General features: G+C 52.4%; 2 protein-coding genes across 2 annotated transcripts; both read right to left on the bottom strand.

Moving 5' to 3' along the window:
- Positions 1–1,711: 1,711 nt before the first annotated feature.
- On the bottom strand, positions 1,712–3,005 carry LOC115637304 (prostate stem cell antigen-like). The gene is made up of 3 exons (XM_030538450.1): positions 2,954–3,005; positions 2,556–2,675; positions 1,712–1,866 (listed from the first exon to the last, which is right to left on the bottom strand). Exons 1-3 carry the CDS (start codon positions 3,003–3,005, stop codon positions 1,712–1,714), a joined length of 327 nt encoding a protein of 108 aa, XP_030394310.1.
- A 6,801-nt stretch (positions 3,006–9,806) lies between these two features.
- Positions 9,807–11,341, bottom strand: LOC115637400 (secreted seminal-vesicle Ly-6 protein 1-like). Its single transcript, XM_030538650.1, has 3 exons — positions 11,290–11,341; positions 10,813–10,932; positions 9,807–9,961 (listed from the first exon to the last, which is right to left on the bottom strand). Exons 1-3 carry the CDS (start codon positions 11,339–11,341, stop codon positions 9,807–9,809), a joined length of 327 nt encoding a protein of 108 aa, XP_030394510.1.
- Between the last annotated feature and the right edge of the window lie 4,983 nt (positions 11,342–16,324).

Below are 16,324 nucleotides of genomic sequence, written 5' to 3'. Positions count from 1 at the left end.
GTGGGCAGTTTGCCAGTGGGGAAGGCTCCAGTGCCCTTCCTTGGCATTTGAGGGATGGGGCACTGTGCCTGCCAACTAGACAGCGCGGCTCATTCCCCCCTCCATCCGCCAGGCTTCTCCAAATGCCCGGTGCCAGCCCTGAGCCTGGGGCCCGTGTAACCCACACCCCTCAGGGCAGTGCTCCGTGTCCCTCTGGCGGTGGCTGGGCTTCAGACAGAGCCTGATGTACCTGCCACAGCTGTGGCTAACAGAGCTGGCTGGGTCTGTCAGCTGAGGCGGTCCCGGCTTATGCTTTAAGGTCTAGTGGTACCAGGTTCGGTCCCCCCTGCCAATGGCCCAGCCAGGGCCAGCATATCGTCTGCCATTCCAGGACTGAGGGTGGGACTGGGGGAGTCTTACCTCCTTAGAATTTGTTCATTCCTGAGTTCCCCATTTTCATTCTGTTGGCTGCCTCCCCTAATAAAGTGCTCTTTGTTTTAACCCCTGGACTTGGTCCTGGTGCATGGGGAAGAATTGCCCACCAAGGGTGCTCAGGGACGGGTACAGAGTTTCATTGGTTTCTGGGGAGGGGATCAAGTCAGTGTCAGCTAAGGAAGGAACCCCGAGAACAAATGAACCCATCCCTTTTGCTGCCAACACTGAGGCCTAAGAGTTGCACTTAGATCCGCCCTACCAATGGGAAGAATTTGGATGTAATGCCCCAGGGCCAGACACTGCTTTACCCACCAGAGGGAGATGACCTAGCAGAACCTCTGCCATCTTTGGACACATGGGGTGTTGAAAGACGCTACTGTCCCAAATGTAGGTCCAAAAATACACTGTCCCCTGACCATGTATGAAGAAACGAAGGACAATCAGAGGGTTTATTGCACAAGGAAACAAAAGAGCAAAATACGACAAAGAGGGAAATAAGCACAGGCATTTCATCAGCAGAATCTCAGGTGCAAATAACAGCAAGCCAGGATCACACCCTGGGCACAGCAGGGAGGCAACGTTTCAGAGACACCGCGCGAGTGTGGGAGGCTGAATGGAATGGCAGGATGTGATCTGTACAGAGTGACCCCATTCCAGGATCACTCAGAGACCAGGGACTGCCCCAGGCACAGTGGGGTTTGGATTACGGCAGGGAGACGGGCAGGATTCATTTCCCGGGGCAGGGGGAGCTCTGGGGGATCAGCCAGGCAGGGAGCTGGGCACGCTGCAGAGGAGGAAATCCCTGAGTGCTCCACTGTCCGGGTTCCTGTCCCAGGCATGGCTCTGCCAGCTAGTTGCCTGGGGCCCAGTGTACAGGGAAACGTGGAGGGAGAATTGAGTGGGTCCCATTGGTTGGCATGCACTGCAGTCTCCCCAGCTGGCAAACTGCGTGCCCTGCACAAAGCACCTTCAACTATGGAACAGCAGCAAAGCACCAGTTTGGGTGCTGGACCTGGGACAGCAAGATAGGAGGAGGGCAGCCAGGCAAGGGGAGGGGCCAAGGGAAAGCAGGGTGTGGCCAGGGGGAGTGGGGCTGGGCCAGAGTGTACAGCTCATTTCTTAATTTAAATATAGTTTGTAGCCGACAGGAGCGTGTGATTGAGGATGACACCAGGGGATGGTCTTGGGTCCTGCTGGGTTTTACATGAGGGGAGGGGCTGGAGCAACTAACCCAGAGCCGGGGGTGACGTGAAGGGAGAACATGGTGTTCCTGCCAGCCCTGAACGCCAGCCTCCTCTTAGGCATAATCGGAGAATTTGGGGAAGGGGTTGTGGATGTTGCAGAAATCTGCATCTGTGCAGCACTGGGTGGTGTCCTTGTAGTAGTCTTCGGTGATCTCTGTATCCTCGCAGATGGACGTGCAGCCCCGCTCCACACGACTAATAAAGCCCGCTGCAGAGAGAAAGAGAGACCAGAGCCAGGTGCCAGGGACAGGCCCCTCCTCCCAGCTGAGCTGCCCTCCCCTCTGTCCAGGGCTCTTCTGTCTCCCCCTGCCACTCCCCTCCCACTGCTCCAAGGGAAGACACCTGCTGGTCCCTCCCTCTGTCCTCAGAGGACACCAACCCCTGCTGGTCACAGTGTCACAGGGTCTGTCTACACTGCAGTCAGAGCCGTGACTGAAGACCGGCCGGAGCTAGCGGTGATCTAGCTAGCTCCAGTCACAACAGCAGGGCAGCTACGTCAGCAAAGGTCATATGAGCCCACCCGGTGGTTAGCTGCGCTGTCACCCCTGATGCCACAGCTTCCCTGCTGGCGTTAGTCAAGCTAGCTAGATCACTGCTAGCTCGGGCCTGTCTACAGTGCTACAGTCACACCTCGGATTGCTCTGTCGCCGTCCCTGTAGTCACCACCCCTGATTAAGGGACGAACGTGGCACCCACATAGCGAGCAGCAGCAAATCTCAGAGCCAGGCCGACAGACCATGGCACTAAAAATAGCTGCAGAGATGGCTGCAGAGAGGCCCTCCCCAGCACCGCTGCTAGCTTGGCCAAAAGGGGTCACTCTAGAGTAAGGTGTTCTGCCTTCACACCCTGGCAGCTCCTAAATTGCATTTCGAGGGGCTCTTGGCCTCCCAGACTCACCTATAGTGATTTTGCGGGTAAAGCAGGATTCCCCCTGAGCTGCTGTGCAGGTGTGTTTGCCTAGCATACAGCTGCCGTCCTGCAGCATCATGAAACAGCCGTTGCATTGGAGAGCTGCAGCTGTGGGAGAGAAGAGAGAAGGGAGCGCAGGAAATAAGCAGCCGGGCCCTGACTGGTGCCTGGACACAGACACCAAAACAGCTTCCCGGCCGCATGGAACCAGTCATGTCCCTCTGCCAGAGCACAGGCTGCTCTTGAGCGAGAATACATGGTTGTCATTGAATTGCCCTCGGTAAAGAACACGGGCCAGACCTCAGCTGACTGGACTCGCCCCAGGTGAGGCTCTGCCCCATCAGGGGTGGAAATCTCCCTTCGTTGGGTTTTGTTTCGGGACTTACCCGTTGCTAGGTAGAGCAGGGCTGGCAAACCCAGAGCCAGGATCTTGTTCATCTTTAGTTTTCTCTCTGCCGAGCCAAGGGGGAGCTGTGTGGTCGTGTCAGGTGACTGAGAAGTGGTGCAGGGGCTGCAAACCTGGTGCACTGACTCCTGGGGGAGGACAGAGATGGATTTATACCCCCGGGAGCTGGGGTGATTGCTAATTACAATCTAATGGTCACTGTGCAGCCCAGAGCAGAACGTTCCCTGCCCAGGTGAGCAGCTCTGGCAGGCGACTCCCCAGCCCTGCCTCCCCCACAGGGGCGTTTTGCGAAAGGCACAAGCGGGAGGGAAGTGGCAAAATGCCAGGGGCTGCTGCCGGGAATGAGGGGTGGGACCTGTTCCTGTGTCACTGTGGAGCTCTCGGTTGGCCCGCTGGGTTCTATTTTATTAAGAAAAAAATCAGATCAGTTATCACAATGGTAAAAGTATGTACTGGGGTGAAGCACCCACTTGTCACAAATAACCAGTTCTTTTTCAGGCAGCTGGTTACAGTTAAATGAGAAGATGCAATTGGTGAAGGACACAGAGACTTCATGAGCTTGAGTTGGTGCAGATAAATATATCTGACATAACAGAAAAATCAATGTACATAATTATAAGTATTTGCTTTGTTCATACTTACAACATTGCATTGTAGGGACTTACAACCTTCTAGGCCATTAGAAACAAAGATGGAGGAGAATGTAAATGGGGCCCACCCCAGGAAAAGAGTCAGGGCCAAACTTTCTGTTCATTGTATGGAGCACCCATAGGGACTAGAACCCAAGTCTGTAGTGCTAATAGGTAGGTAGCATTACCAAGCTACAGCCAGTCTGCTCTCTACTGCCTATGATCTGCTATGGATGCAGCTTCACCTCAAGGGTTTGACAGACAGCAGCCTCAAGGCTCCTGATTGGCCATCTACTCTATATAAAACCAAGGGATGATCCTGTAGCTGCCATGGCTGTTCCTGCTTTTTGCTCTTGAAATTCAGGCTTTGACCTCAGCTTGATATGGATTTTGCCTCCTGACTTGCACTGACCCTGGCCTGGAACCTGACTGTGAACACTTGTGCTACATCCAACCTCAGGTTTGCTCCTGCTCTGACCTTTGGTCCTGACTGCCCTTTGTTGGAATCCTGTAAGGCTGTCCCATGTCATCCCCTGGTGCCCCAACAACAGGCTGGATGACCACAGTTTTATGCACATTTTCCTATTTTAACCTTTCGTGTTTGGGACCATGTTTGATAATGTTTCAGCCCTGCCCATGTATGGTGGTACCATAGTTCAACTTCCAACCACCAGTGCAAGCACTTGCTTCAATTAATGTCCCAATAGTTTTGATACGTCAATGCAGATAGCTCCATTGTTAACATATCGCAAAAGTACCCATCTGCTTGTTTGTGGTTTATGCATATATCACAAAATGCATTGCTAACCTATCACAAGATGCATATTGCTAAATTTCATAACCTTTGCTTAAGTACATAATACTTATTCCAGTTAGCCTTACTCTTAGCCCTTAATGCTTGAAGCCTATAGCTAAGCCTATTTTTAACACATGTGTTTTGGTTCTTCTATTGGCTGTTACAGTTGCAACAATAACATTACTTGTTATCTCTATATGTGTGCTTAGCAAATAGATTGTGTTTTACTCAAAACAAAGATCAGGTCAAGGTCAATGGTCAACAGATGCAATTCTGTGAAGCAAATAAGTATATTCCCAAATGTGCCGCCTGCCCGTCTAGCCAGCCGCCCATCCACACGTACAGAGCGATGGCCAATAGAAGAGAGACCTTTATCATAGAAGATTAGGGTTGAAGAGACCTCAGGAGGTCATCTAGTCCAACCCCCTGCTCAAAGCAGGACCAATCCCCAACTAAATCATCCCAACCAGGGCTTTGTCAAGCTGGGCCTTAAAAACCCCTAAGGAAGGAGATTCCACCACCTCCCTAGGTAACCCATTCCAGTGTTTCACCACCCTCCTAGTGAAATAGTGTTTCCTAATATCCAACCTAAACCTCCCCCACTGCAACTTGAGACCATTGCTCCGTGTTCTGTCATCTGCCACCACTGGGAACAGCTGAACTCCACCCTCTTTGGAACCCCCCTTCAGATAGTTGAAGGCTGCTATCAAATCCCCCTTACTTTTCTCTTCTGCAGGCTAAACAAGCCCAATTCCCTCGGCCTCTCCTTATAAGCCATATGCCTCAGCCCCCTGATCATCCACCCTCCGGGCAACTCATCTCTCCACAGTGTTATCCTGGCATCCTCCTTTTGGGGGTTAGGAGGAAAGAAGTTGCAGCACATAAACATTACAGATGGAAGCAGAGAAGAACCAGATAGGGGAATCCTAATTCTATGCCCCAAGGGGTATCCTAAAAGGAGGATGCAAGGAACCCTGTGGAGAGATAAGTTGGCCAGAGGCTGGATGAAGGAGTGCAGTGTGCAGCTAAAGATGGAGAACCAGGGTCTGGCCATTGCAAGCACCAGCTGGCACCTGATGATGGAACGAGGGAAAGTGCAAGGGCTGCTGCCGGTGCCCAAGAGCAGCCAGCCACCCTTGGGGACAGGGGAGCTCTGCACAATGGGCTCCAAGGCCAGGGATGGGCTGGAGGGTGTGAACCCTAGTCCGAGTAGCCTACATAGATAATCAGCTGAACATGAGTTCCCAGTGTGATGCTGTAGCCAAAAGAACTATTGCGATCGCGGGATGCATAAACAGGGGAAACTTGAGTGGGAGTAGAGAGGTTATTCTACCTCTGTAATTGGCACCGGTGCAACCACTGCTGGAATCCTGCATCCAGTTCTGGTGATCACAATTCAAGAGGGATGTTGATGAATTGGAGAGGGTTCTCAGAAGAGCCATGAGAATGATCAAAGGAAACATGCTTTAGAGTAATACACTGAGCCTCCTGAGTCAATTAACCTTCTCTTTGGTAAGCTAAAGGGGTGACTTAAGTACAATCGATAAGTGTCTACATGGGGAACAGATATTTAACAATGGGCTTTTCAGTCTAGCAGGGAGAGGTATGATACAATCCATTGGCTGGGAGTTGAAGCTAGACAAATTCAGACTGGAAATAATGGTGAGAGGAATTAACTGTTGGAAGGATTTGCCGAGGTGTCAGGGTAAATTCTTCATAACTAACAAGTTTTGAATCCAGATTGGAAATATTTCTAGAAGCTCTGCTCTAGGGATTATTTCAGGGCAGGTCTCTGGCCTGTGCTGTGCAGGGGGTCAGGCTGGATGATCATAGTGGTCCCTTCTGGCCTAGGAATCGACGAACTCCTGCCCCAGTTGCTTGTGGCTCACTGTCCTGCTGCAGGGGCGCAGGTGGCGGAAAGCCAGCTCAGGACTGGGAAACAGCCCCAGAGCCAGCACTGTGTTGTAAATGAGGATCAGCCAGAGCCCAGAGGGAAGGAGGCTCCTGATTGGTTTCCAAGGGGCTGAATGGGGCGGATGCGTGGTGCCCTTTGTGTTTCACTTGGTCTTGGGTCCTGCTGGGTTTTACATGAGGTGAGGGGTGTGAGAGACTAACCCAGAGCCGGGTTGGAGATTAGTGGCATGGGGGTCTGGATGTGGAGGCTCGGGGTGGTGCAGGGAGGTGAGGCTTGTCAGGATGGGTGTTTGAGTGCAGGGATCTCAGTGGGCAGTGGTCTGGGTGCAGGGGGGCTCCAGATACAGAGGTTGAGGTTCAATGGGGTGGGTATGGAGGGCTAAGGGGGTTCTGGATGTACTGGCTTGGCAGGGATGTCTGGGTATGGGAGGTCCAGATGCATGGAGATTGGGTGGATGCGGGGGCAACTCCCGGTACAGTGACCCCTCCCACACAAGTGAAGAGCGATGCGGGGAGGAAGCAGGGGAGGATCTTGAGCTTCCTGCTGCTAGGGGAGGTTTCTGGGGGTGAGTCTGACACAGCTCCAGCCACTCCTTTCAGGGGAAGAGAAGGTCTTGTCCTCTCCTGCGTTCCAGCCCAGCCAGGACTAGCAGCTGATCCTGGCTCAGGGCAGGAGCCACTGGCTGAGATGTCCCCAGTCCTGCAGTGGTTTACCTCTCCACTGGCTGCTCCAGGTAACTGAAATGATGTACCTGTGCAGCTAGAGTGGTGTGTGACTGCTCTTGCAGCTTCCCTGTCAGAAAGTCATTTTTCTGTGGGGAAGCAAATAAATCTGCTGGAGACATGAATTCTGTGCACACGAAATGGCACAGAATTCCCCCAGGAGTAACTGATATACTGCTCTGGGAGGTCCTTGTTTGGCAAAGACAGTTTTCAGTGTGTATCCTGGACTTTCTCCTCCTTTCTACCATATTCTGTGGTATCTGAGTGCCTGGCAGTAGATAACAAATTTCTTGGTGCATTTGGGTGATTATTGGATCTGTGAAAGTATGCGTGGTGATCTGTAGGTTTCTTGTACATAGTTGTCTGTAGGACACCACAATCAGCTTGAATAGAATCCGGGAAGCTGATTCTGGGGCAGGAGTGCTCTAGAGAGAGTTTGATGGATGGGTGATGGTGGTTGAAGTTGTAGTGGAAATATGAGGAAGTTTAGGTCCTCTGTCTAGAGAATGAAGATATCACGATGTGTCTCAGGTGTTTCGTGGTGCATTTGTCCAGTGATATATCTGTTTATAAGATTTACTACAACAATCTGTAATCCACTAACTCCATCTTTTGTCTTGTGATGTCAGGGGTGTTAATGGGTCACTTCACCTTGAATGGTCCCTTAGAATATGTGTTAACTACTTATGCGAAACAATCTGTTCCACCTTGTGTTTAGCTGGGATGTTCTGTGTACCTTTCCCAGACCTGAAGAACTCTGTGTAGCTCGAAAGCTTGTCTGTCACCACCAGAGTCCCTCACTTACCATGTCTCTTTGCAATCATTTGTAAGTTCCTCTCCACCCAGCTATCCCTCACCTCTGGAGGTGAGAAGAAGGCTGTCCTCTTGGCAGCAAGCTCTCTCTGTCTGTCTCTCTCTCACTCACTTGGACTGGGTATCCATCTTAGGGCTTGTCTACAGTTTTCAGGTGTCTGGCTGAGCAGACGCCAGGCTCAGGGTGTTGCTGGGGCTTAGTGTACAGGGAAGCATGGAGGACGGAGGGGGAATTGAGTGGATCCCACTGATTGGCATGCAAGGTGCTCCCTCTGCATTGTAGCCTCCAAAGTTGGCAAACTGCCCACCCTGCACAGACCAAAGTCTGGGGAGAGGGGCCTCTCTTAACAGTGCCCTAGATCAAACGGCTCCCAGGCGAAGAACCTGTTCAGCGCTCCTCTCCCTTTTGTTAAACTTTTTAATCCCTTATTTTTATTGCATTTATAGCCCATTTTGTGACTTTGCTGCGCGATTTGCATGCGTGATTCATCCCCGGCACAGAAGCCGATAAATTTGTATGCTAGGATCTGTATTTATTCATGTCCTATATAAGCAAATTTAAAAAAAAAATCGTTTGCGCTAAGCGTATAGAAACTTTTTAATTTTAAGAATAACTGAAATGTCCTGACGTCAAGAAATGGAATTGTGCACCAACACTGGGTGGTCCAGTATTAAATAACGTTACAGCCTTAGGATGTTAACCCTAGTCCTTTAGTTCAGATTTGCCCCTTGCTGCAAACCAGATTGCAATTGAGCTTTTCGCTTCCTGTACCGAGCTCCTGAAGGCTTCTTTGGGGCTATCTTTTATTTTCTAGGTGGGAAAACAGACAGTATTAGGGAGAGCAAAAGGCTGTGTTCCGCAGTCCTAGAAAGTCATCAAACGTTACATGTTAAGCATGGCAAAAGAAGTAACAGTATTTCTTTTATCCTATTGCGTAGACAGAGGTTTGATAGCTATCTCTGGCGTCTCATTAAATATGTCCTTTATTGGTCGCTACTTACACTCTTCAAGTGTTAAAACACAAGTACACTTTCCCAATTACACAACAAAGCAAGGTTCCCAATATCGCAGCCGGGCTCTTGCTTCGCTTCAGTTCGTTCTTATAGCTCACTGACTGGCAATGCCCCTCCCCTTATATACCCGCAAGGGCATGGCTGACAACCTTCTAGGAAGTTCGAGGAGAATGTCGTTCTCAAAGTCTGGAAAGTTCCATGAGATTCTGCAGTGATCCAGAACATTCTAGGACAGTGGTTCTCAACCTGCAGCCCGCGGGCTGCTTGCGGTCCAATCAGCACAGAGCTGCAGCCCATGTGACATCCTCAGGGCCATACAGGGAGTATTGGATGCAGCCCACATAACGTGTGTGGCCCACAATAGGTTGAGAACCACTGTTCTAGGAGGTTAATGCAAAATGAATCACATACGGGATACCTGAAACATGTTACTTCAAACATTCTACTTTCCCTTTTGTTGCTAACAATAAAAACAGCCCCCCAAGCCCAGTGGCCCCAAAGCCTGGCACCACAGGTAGTCAGCTTGGTTGCCTGCCCCTAAATCCAGCCCTACCCCTTAATACTCTCACGGGGCAGCGGCAAAGGTTCTGAAATGACAGCTGGAGGGAGTGTGTCACCCTGATACGGGCACCTTCAACTATGGAACAGCAGCAAAGCACCACAGAGTTTGGGTGCTGGGCCTGGGGCAGCAAGATGGGAGATGGGCAGCCAGGCAGGGGAGGGGCTGGGGCGAAGCAGGGCGGGGCCAGTGAGCAGAGCTCTTTTCCTAATTTAATTATAGTTAATTGATGTCAGGAGTGTGTGATTGAGGGTGACACCAGGGGATGGTCTTGGTTCCTGCTAAGTTTTAAATGAGGAAAAGAGAGTGGGGAAATAACCCCAAGCCAGGCTTGGGGCGAAGGGTGAATGTAGCTTTCCTGCTGCCCCAGGACCCCACTCTCCCCTTAATCCTCCTGGGGGATTTGGGGCCAGGGGTTGTGGACATTGCAGAAGGATCTGTCCATGCAGCACTGGGTGGTCTCCTTGTAGTCGTAGTTGTTGAGCACTAGGTCGTCGCAGATCACAGTGCAGCCCCGCTCCACCCGCAGGATCTCGTTTCCTGCAGAGGGAAAGAGACCTGAGCCCCCAGGGCTGGGTACCAGGGACAGACCTCTCCCCCCAGTGACAGGGCCAGGGGAATCCACCAACTGCCCTCCCCTCTGTTGAATCCTAGGAGCTGGGGCTCCTCTGTCACCACACTTCCTGTAGCTCAGATCCCTTCTCTGTCCTTAGAGGACTCCCCCACTCCTCCCCTATGCCCCAGTGTCCCAATCACCTTCATGGACTAAGGGTCCGGCTACACTTCAGGCGAGGGTGGAACCTCCAGCCTGGGGAGATGTTCCCCTAGCTCTGATCCAGCGAGTGCACTAAGAATAGAGGGGAGCCATGGCAGAGCGAGCAGAGGGCGAGGCCAGCCCCCCGAGTAAGTGCCCAAGGCCCTAGGCATGTAGACTCTAGCCCCTCGTGTCTCACATTGCTGTGGCTGCACTATGGGTGCTCAGTCGGAGCTAGCGTGGGGATGTCTCCCCTGAGCTGCAATGTCCCCCCCGTCCCCCCCTTAGGGCAGACGTACCCTAAAGGATGAACACGGTTCCCCAGTGCCACAGCCAGCGTGGCCACAAGAGGTCACTCTAGGGTGAGGCGATCACTTCTCCCTTCTCAGCACTAACTGCCCCAGAGATGGGGCGTCTTTTGCTCACTGGACTGCACAGAAACGCAGGGACAGTCTGCACTGGTGTCTAGTGCCCTGGGCAGGATCGGACTGGGGCAGCTGGCCCCTCCTGCTGCTCGCTCCGGTTACATGTCTGCCGTCAGTGTGCTAGCTGGAGCAGAGCGACGGGTATATCTCCTCAAGCTGGACGCTTCCCCTCCAGCCCCGGCCTCTATGTATCCACAGTCACTCTCACTCACCAGAGGTGATTTTGCGGGTGAAGCAGGATTCGTTTAGAGTTGCTGTGCAGGTGTATTGGCCTATCTTACAGCTGCCGTCCTGTGACAGCCTGAAACAGCCATTGCACTGGAGAGGATCTGCTGTGAAGAGGTGAGAAAACGGAAAGTAGGCAACGAGCAGCCACGGATCGGCCATGCTCAGCGCACAGGCGCGTTCCCAGTCTCCAGGAACCATCCAACCCCCACAGTGATGTCCTGCTCCGGTTCATTTCATCCCTCCGTGGGCAGGTCACCGCTGGGCCAGCCTGGCTTTCCAGGGGTAGCTCTGTCCCTCCGCCAGAGCACAGGCTGCCTTTGAGCTAGAATACGTGGTTGTCATTGAATTGCCCTCGGTAAAGAACGTGGGCCAGACCTCAGCTGACTGGGCTGGCCCCAGCTGAGGCTCTGCCCCATCAGGGGTGGAAATCTCCCCTCGTTGGGTTTTGTTTTAGGACTTACCCGTTGCTAGGCAGAGCAGGGCTGGCAAACCCAGAGTCAGGATCTTGTTCATCTTTGGCTTACTCTCTGCCGAGCCGAGGGCAGAGCTGTGCGGTCGTGTCAGCTGAGTGAGGAGCAGAGCAGGGCCTGCAAACCTGATGCACTGGCTCCCGGGGGAGAACAGAGCCATATTTATACCCCTGGGAGCTGGGGTAATTACTAATTACAATCTAATGGTCACCGTGCAGCCCAGAGCAGAATGTTCCCTGCCCAGGTGAGCAGCTCTGGCAGGCGACTCCCCAGCCCTGCCTCCCCCAAAGGCACAAGTGTGTGTGTGGGGGAAGTGGCAAAATACCACGGCTGCTGGGAATGAGGGGTGAGACCTGTTTCTGTGTCACTATGGAGCTCTCAGTTGGCCTGTTGGTTCTCTTTGTGTGTGCGAGAGAGAAAGCGAGAGATTCTGTGCAGCTAGTAAATGTGTTCCCAAAACTGCAAGTTCACAGGCTCACACGTGGCTGCATCCATGAGTGTTTGGCCTCCCCAGCCGCATCGCTCACCCACAAGCACAGAGCCATGCCCTGTGCCAAAGGGACTTTTATGGGAGTTCGGAGGAAGGGAATTGCAGCCCCTAACATTACAGATGGAAGCAGAGAAGAACCAGAGAAGGGACCCCCTAACTCGATGGCACAAAGGGCTTTCTGAAAGGAAGACACCAGGATGGTCCTGCCCAGATAGTCTTCACAAAACATGGCTGTAAGAGCAGGTCCTGACCTTCACAACACCCTAGGTAGCTCTCCTCTGGGCACACATGCCCCCAAGACTGGCTCACGGGAAATGGACTAGGGATTTGCACGGTCTTTTCACTGGGCTCTGTAGCACTAGGGATTGTGCGCTGTGCTGCATGCTACTGGGTCATGAGGGCAAGTCCCAGAAATTCCCTTGAGTGTTCCTAATGTTTCTCTGCCTCTGTCCCCCACCTCATCTAGAAATCAGACCTACCTGACCCCATTCCTGTAGTGTCTGAGCACCTGACAGGCTTTAACATATTTATCTGGAGTGTCCCCCTGTGAACTAGCACCAAGTTACTTGCCCCATTTTGTGGGCAGGGAACTGAGTCACCGAGAGCCTAAATGACCACCCAGGCTCACACAGGACATCTGTGGCAGAGCAGGGAATAAAACCCAGCTCTTTCCCGTCCTAGGGCAGTGCCCTGCTAAGCCTTCTGAACTAGCAGAATCAACTCTCGTCCCCCCATTTGATAGCATATGTAATGGAGAAGCTGCACAGAGTCATTTGATGCAAAGCTAGGACAGGAATCCAGGCTTTGAATGCAGCAGCCCAAAGCCTCGTTCTCATTGGCTGTCAAGCACCGTGTTAGCTGGTTGTGTCATGTCCATGCGATGTTGTTATAGAGCCTGTGCCATTCGATGAGCTAGCGGTAGGGATCTGTACCAATCCCCTTGGCAGGGCTACCCAGTGGGTGCGGAAGGATTAAAGTGCTGCTCCCGGGGGCCAGGGAGAGCACAGTTTGCCTGAACCCTGGCCACCTAACAATGGAAACTCCAGCAGGCAGGCCAACAGCGTGACTCCAGCATGGCTATACTGGAACAGGGCCATGGAGAGATGCTAGGCATCCAGCCCTCACCTGGAACTGACAAACAGTCAGAGCGAGCCAGGATGGACTGTACAGCACTTGGCTGGGTGGAGCCCTGGCATTGGCCAGTCTGGGCTGTCTGGGCTAGCCTAAGGATTTCCTGTTTCGAAAAGGCTGAAATACTTGCTGAGGTGCATTGATTCCTAGAGAGGGTGACTGGGCATCTACCTCCATAGGCCTTGCTGGGCAGAGCTCAGAGTGAGAAGCAGGCAGGCTGGAGCCCAGAGGCTCGGTCTTGGAGGCATTGAGGCCGTGAGGAAGAGTGGACCCCTTGGGGGTCTGAGACGCTGAAGGGGACCCCCCAATGGACTGGTTAAAGGCTGGGGCATAGCACAGCTCCGGTGGAAGTTGGCAGCTCTGGTTTCTGAGAGTCTGGCTCCAGGCACCTCTGCTTTATTGGTGCAGTAAACAGAGGCCGTATACCACAGAGACAGCAAAGTCATCAGTGGGGATCCAGAACCCCTGTACTGAACACAGTAATCTCTGCAACCTCACTTAACAGAGGCCTCTAAGTCAGTAGCAGGCTCTCATTAACCCTGGAAAGCTAAGCTGGTATAAGCAGGAAGGATCTCCAGTTAGGCAGAGATGCCTGCACGAGTGTCGTCACGCAGAGAACTGATGCTATGATCCACACTCATGTGGCACTGCAGACTCCATGTAGTGTGGTGCTGGCCGGGCTGGAACAGGCACCTACGTTCCCTATGCAGCGTGTAGCGACAGACGCGGGTGAGTGGATTCCAGTGCTAGTTGCTCTGGGCTGGGAGGCTGATGTTAAGCTTCCCTCATGTATCTTTCGCCATTCCCACTCCTAGCCTGGGCGTGTGCCCTGGCAAACAGCGACGTTGCCAAGGTTGGCACTGAGAGTTCGTGTTAGCATGGACTGTAGGGCGTCTGTGCTGGCAGTGGGAGGGATGCTGCCTGGGAGCCAAGCACAGCTGGTGATCTGCTGGGTGCACACCGAGGGATTTGAAAGGCTTGTGTAGGAGGATCCAGAGCGCTGAACAAATCGGCTCCATCTGATCCGGCGCTGTCCCCGCCGCAGGGCTAAACATACTCCCACTAGCTGTCACCCACATTCTTAGCACATCCTCCTGCTGTGTCATTTCCAGCTGGGCGTGACGGGCTCTGGTGGGTGGATCCAGAGCGCCGTGTTCTGTCTCCTGGTGCAGGGAGCAGAGCCGGGCTGGGCAGAGGTTTGGGGTTGCTGCTCTTTGCTCCGTGTGTGAGGTGCTCTGCCCTGTTGGCAGGTTTCAGGGATCATAATGCATAGACAGTGTCTGTCCCTTAGAGGCAATTTGGCAGGTTCACGTTGGAGCCTTGTGATCTGGTCGGGGGCCTTCGCTCTGACTCTTGTGATGGATTTGCTAAGCAGGACCCTAAAACTCCCATCAGCCTCCTCCCCATGGTGCATCCCCTTCCTCACAGCCAGGTAGGGGGAAAGGTCCTGAACCAGGCAGTGACCCACCAGGCTCTGTTGGGAAGTTGTGGCCTCATGGTGAGCCAGGAGCTGCAGAGAAAACGGATGCAGAGTGGAGGGGCAGGAACTGTGCCAGAGCTATGTGTGGAACAGGCGGTGACTGCCAGTCATTACAGCTGGGTGCAGGTATGTGTTGGGCTTACAGGGAGCAGCAACGGCTGGCTGGGTGCCAGTGCAGGGGAACCCCAGCGAGAGACACTGACTCAGCCTGGCCCGGGAACCTGCAAGCTCCTATTTGCTGTAATGGAGACTGGACTGGAGAGGGCACACCCGGCACTGGGTCTGCAGAGCTCTGACTTGATGGGACTGCCTCAGGGCCTGAACAGGAACCACCCTTGCTCACTTTGAACTGTGATTGTCTACACCTCTGTACCCAGCGTATCTGCCACTTTCCCCTTTCCTGCCAGCCACAGGGAAATCTTTTCTCTTTGCCATGCGTCTGAGTGGTTACTGGGGCCAGGAGGGCATGCATCCCCAGGTACAGCTGAGGTGCCTTCAGATACAGTGGGCACACTTACTGCCACCTTAGGGGTTTGGTGCAAGCCAATATTACTCTGGCTGCCTCTTAGGAGAGCATGGGGAGCAAAGGGAGCCCGTCAGGAGATGGGCTGTGTATTGAGCACATGGTTCATACCTGCTTGAAGTCTTCTGCCTTGGCTTTTGCAAACACAAGCCCTAGGGAGCGCCTGAAAGAGGCTGATTGTTTGTGGCGTTTAATAATCATTCCACGACCTGATCTCAGTGCAATTCCCCGAAAAGTCTGTCTTCCCGCCTGGAGGATCTATCATGCAGTGGTGTAGTTTCCTAAGGGAAATGGTTGAAGCCCCACTGCTTGGGTCGAGAGTTGCTCAAAAGCTAAAGAAAAGCAGCTTGGCAAGTAAAAGCCGTGCATTCAGCTTGTTCTGATTGGTGATGCCATGTTATGACGCGTACCCAGGCAACTGCTGGGCCTCTGTGAAAGTGTTTGTGAATCCTGACAACGTTGCAGATTTTGACACTCTTGATGCTTGCATTGAAAATTCATAGCAGAAAGAGCATTATAACTATTTGTTCTCCAGTTGAAAAGATTCCAATCATCCAACCAGAGATCCGAAACAAGACCATGTGACTTAGTTGACCAGCCACCCAGGGAGAACAATTTCTAGGGAGTAGTGGAAGTTGTGGCCTGGGGTACCTGGGGTGGCCATCACTGAAAATGCCAAGGTCAGGATAGTCTGCAAAAAGGAGTGCAGATTCTCCCAAAACTGGTGGTTAACACTGAAGTTAAACTCCCCAACCAGTCACAAACTGTGCTCCTGATCCCTACACTGGTTATCAAGAAACTGAAAAAAGAAATCACCCAGCCCCCTTCATTGCATTCCAGTTCTCTGGCTCCCAATCAGCACCTAGGTCCAGTACAGTGAGAAGTTATTCAAAAACTCTGTTCACTATACAACATGTTCTTCTGAACCCCAAAGAGTTATCACATTGCCACGTCAGTATTTGTTTGGATCTTACCCAAAGTACCACGCTGCCAGCCAATCCTTTAGTGTCTAATACTAAAGGTTTATTATAAAGAAAAAAGAAGGAAGAAGAGTTATTAAATGATAAAGCAGTCAGATCCATACAGAGACTTCAAAGTCCACATATCAGGTTTTTAGCAGTATTGGTGAGTGTGCTGGCTTGGAAGTCCCTCTAGAACACATCCGCATCATGGATGGGTCATTCAGTCCTTTGTTCAGAGCTTCGTTTGTAGAAAAGTCACTCCAGAGGTAAGAAGCAGGAATGAAGACAAAACAGAGAAGATGTAGCTGCCTTTTATAGTCTTTTACCATGTGGCTTGTACTTCCTGTGTCCCAAACACAAGCTTCACAGCACATGGCATGGAAAAGCCTTAGAGTTCGCTGTCCATCGGCATGCCACATGCCTTGCTGACCCTTAAGGTA

Source organism: Gopherus evgoodei, chromosome 19 (genome assembly GCF_007399415.2).
Source record: "Gopherus evgoodei ecotype Sinaloan lineage chromosome 19, rGopEvg1_v1.p, whole genome shotgun sequence".
NCBI classification, from domain to species: domain Eukaryota; kingdom Metazoa; phylum Chordata; order Testudines; family Testudinidae; genus Gopherus; species Gopherus evgoodei.
Note: the sequence above shows the minus strand (reverse complement) of the source record. Positions and strands in the feature narration are given on the sequence as shown.

What these genes read in the sequence shown, in the direction of transcription:
- LOC115637304 (XM_030538450.1), bottom strand. Translation starts at nt 3,005, where the DNA reads ATGAACAAGATCCTGGCTCTGGGTTTGCCAGCCCTGCTCTACCTAGCA. An exon ending in CCTGCTCTACCTAGCAACGG is followed by an intron (nt 2,676 to 2,953) that starts GTAAGTCCCGAA and finishes TCTCTCCCACAG; the next exon opens with CTGCAGCTCTCCAATGCAAC. An exon ending in TACCCGCAAAATCACTATAG is followed by an intron (nt 1,867 to 2,555) that starts GTGAGTCTGGGA and finishes TTCTCTCTGCAG; the next exon opens with CGGGCTTTATTAGTCGTGTG.
- LOC115637400 (XM_030538650.1), bottom strand. Translation starts at nt 11,341, where the DNA reads ATGAACAAGATCCTGACTCTGGGTTTGCCAGCCCTGCTCTGCCTAGCA. An exon ending in CCTGCTCTGCCTAGCAACGG is followed by an intron (nt 10,933 to 11,289) that starts GTAAGTCCTAAA and finishes ACCTCTTCACAG; the next exon opens with CAGATCCTCTCCAGTGCAAT. An exon ending in CACCCGCAAAATCACCTCTG is followed by an intron (nt 9,962 to 10,812) that starts GTGAGTGAGAGT and finishes TTCCCTCTGCAG; the next exon opens with GAAACGAGATCCTGCGGGTG.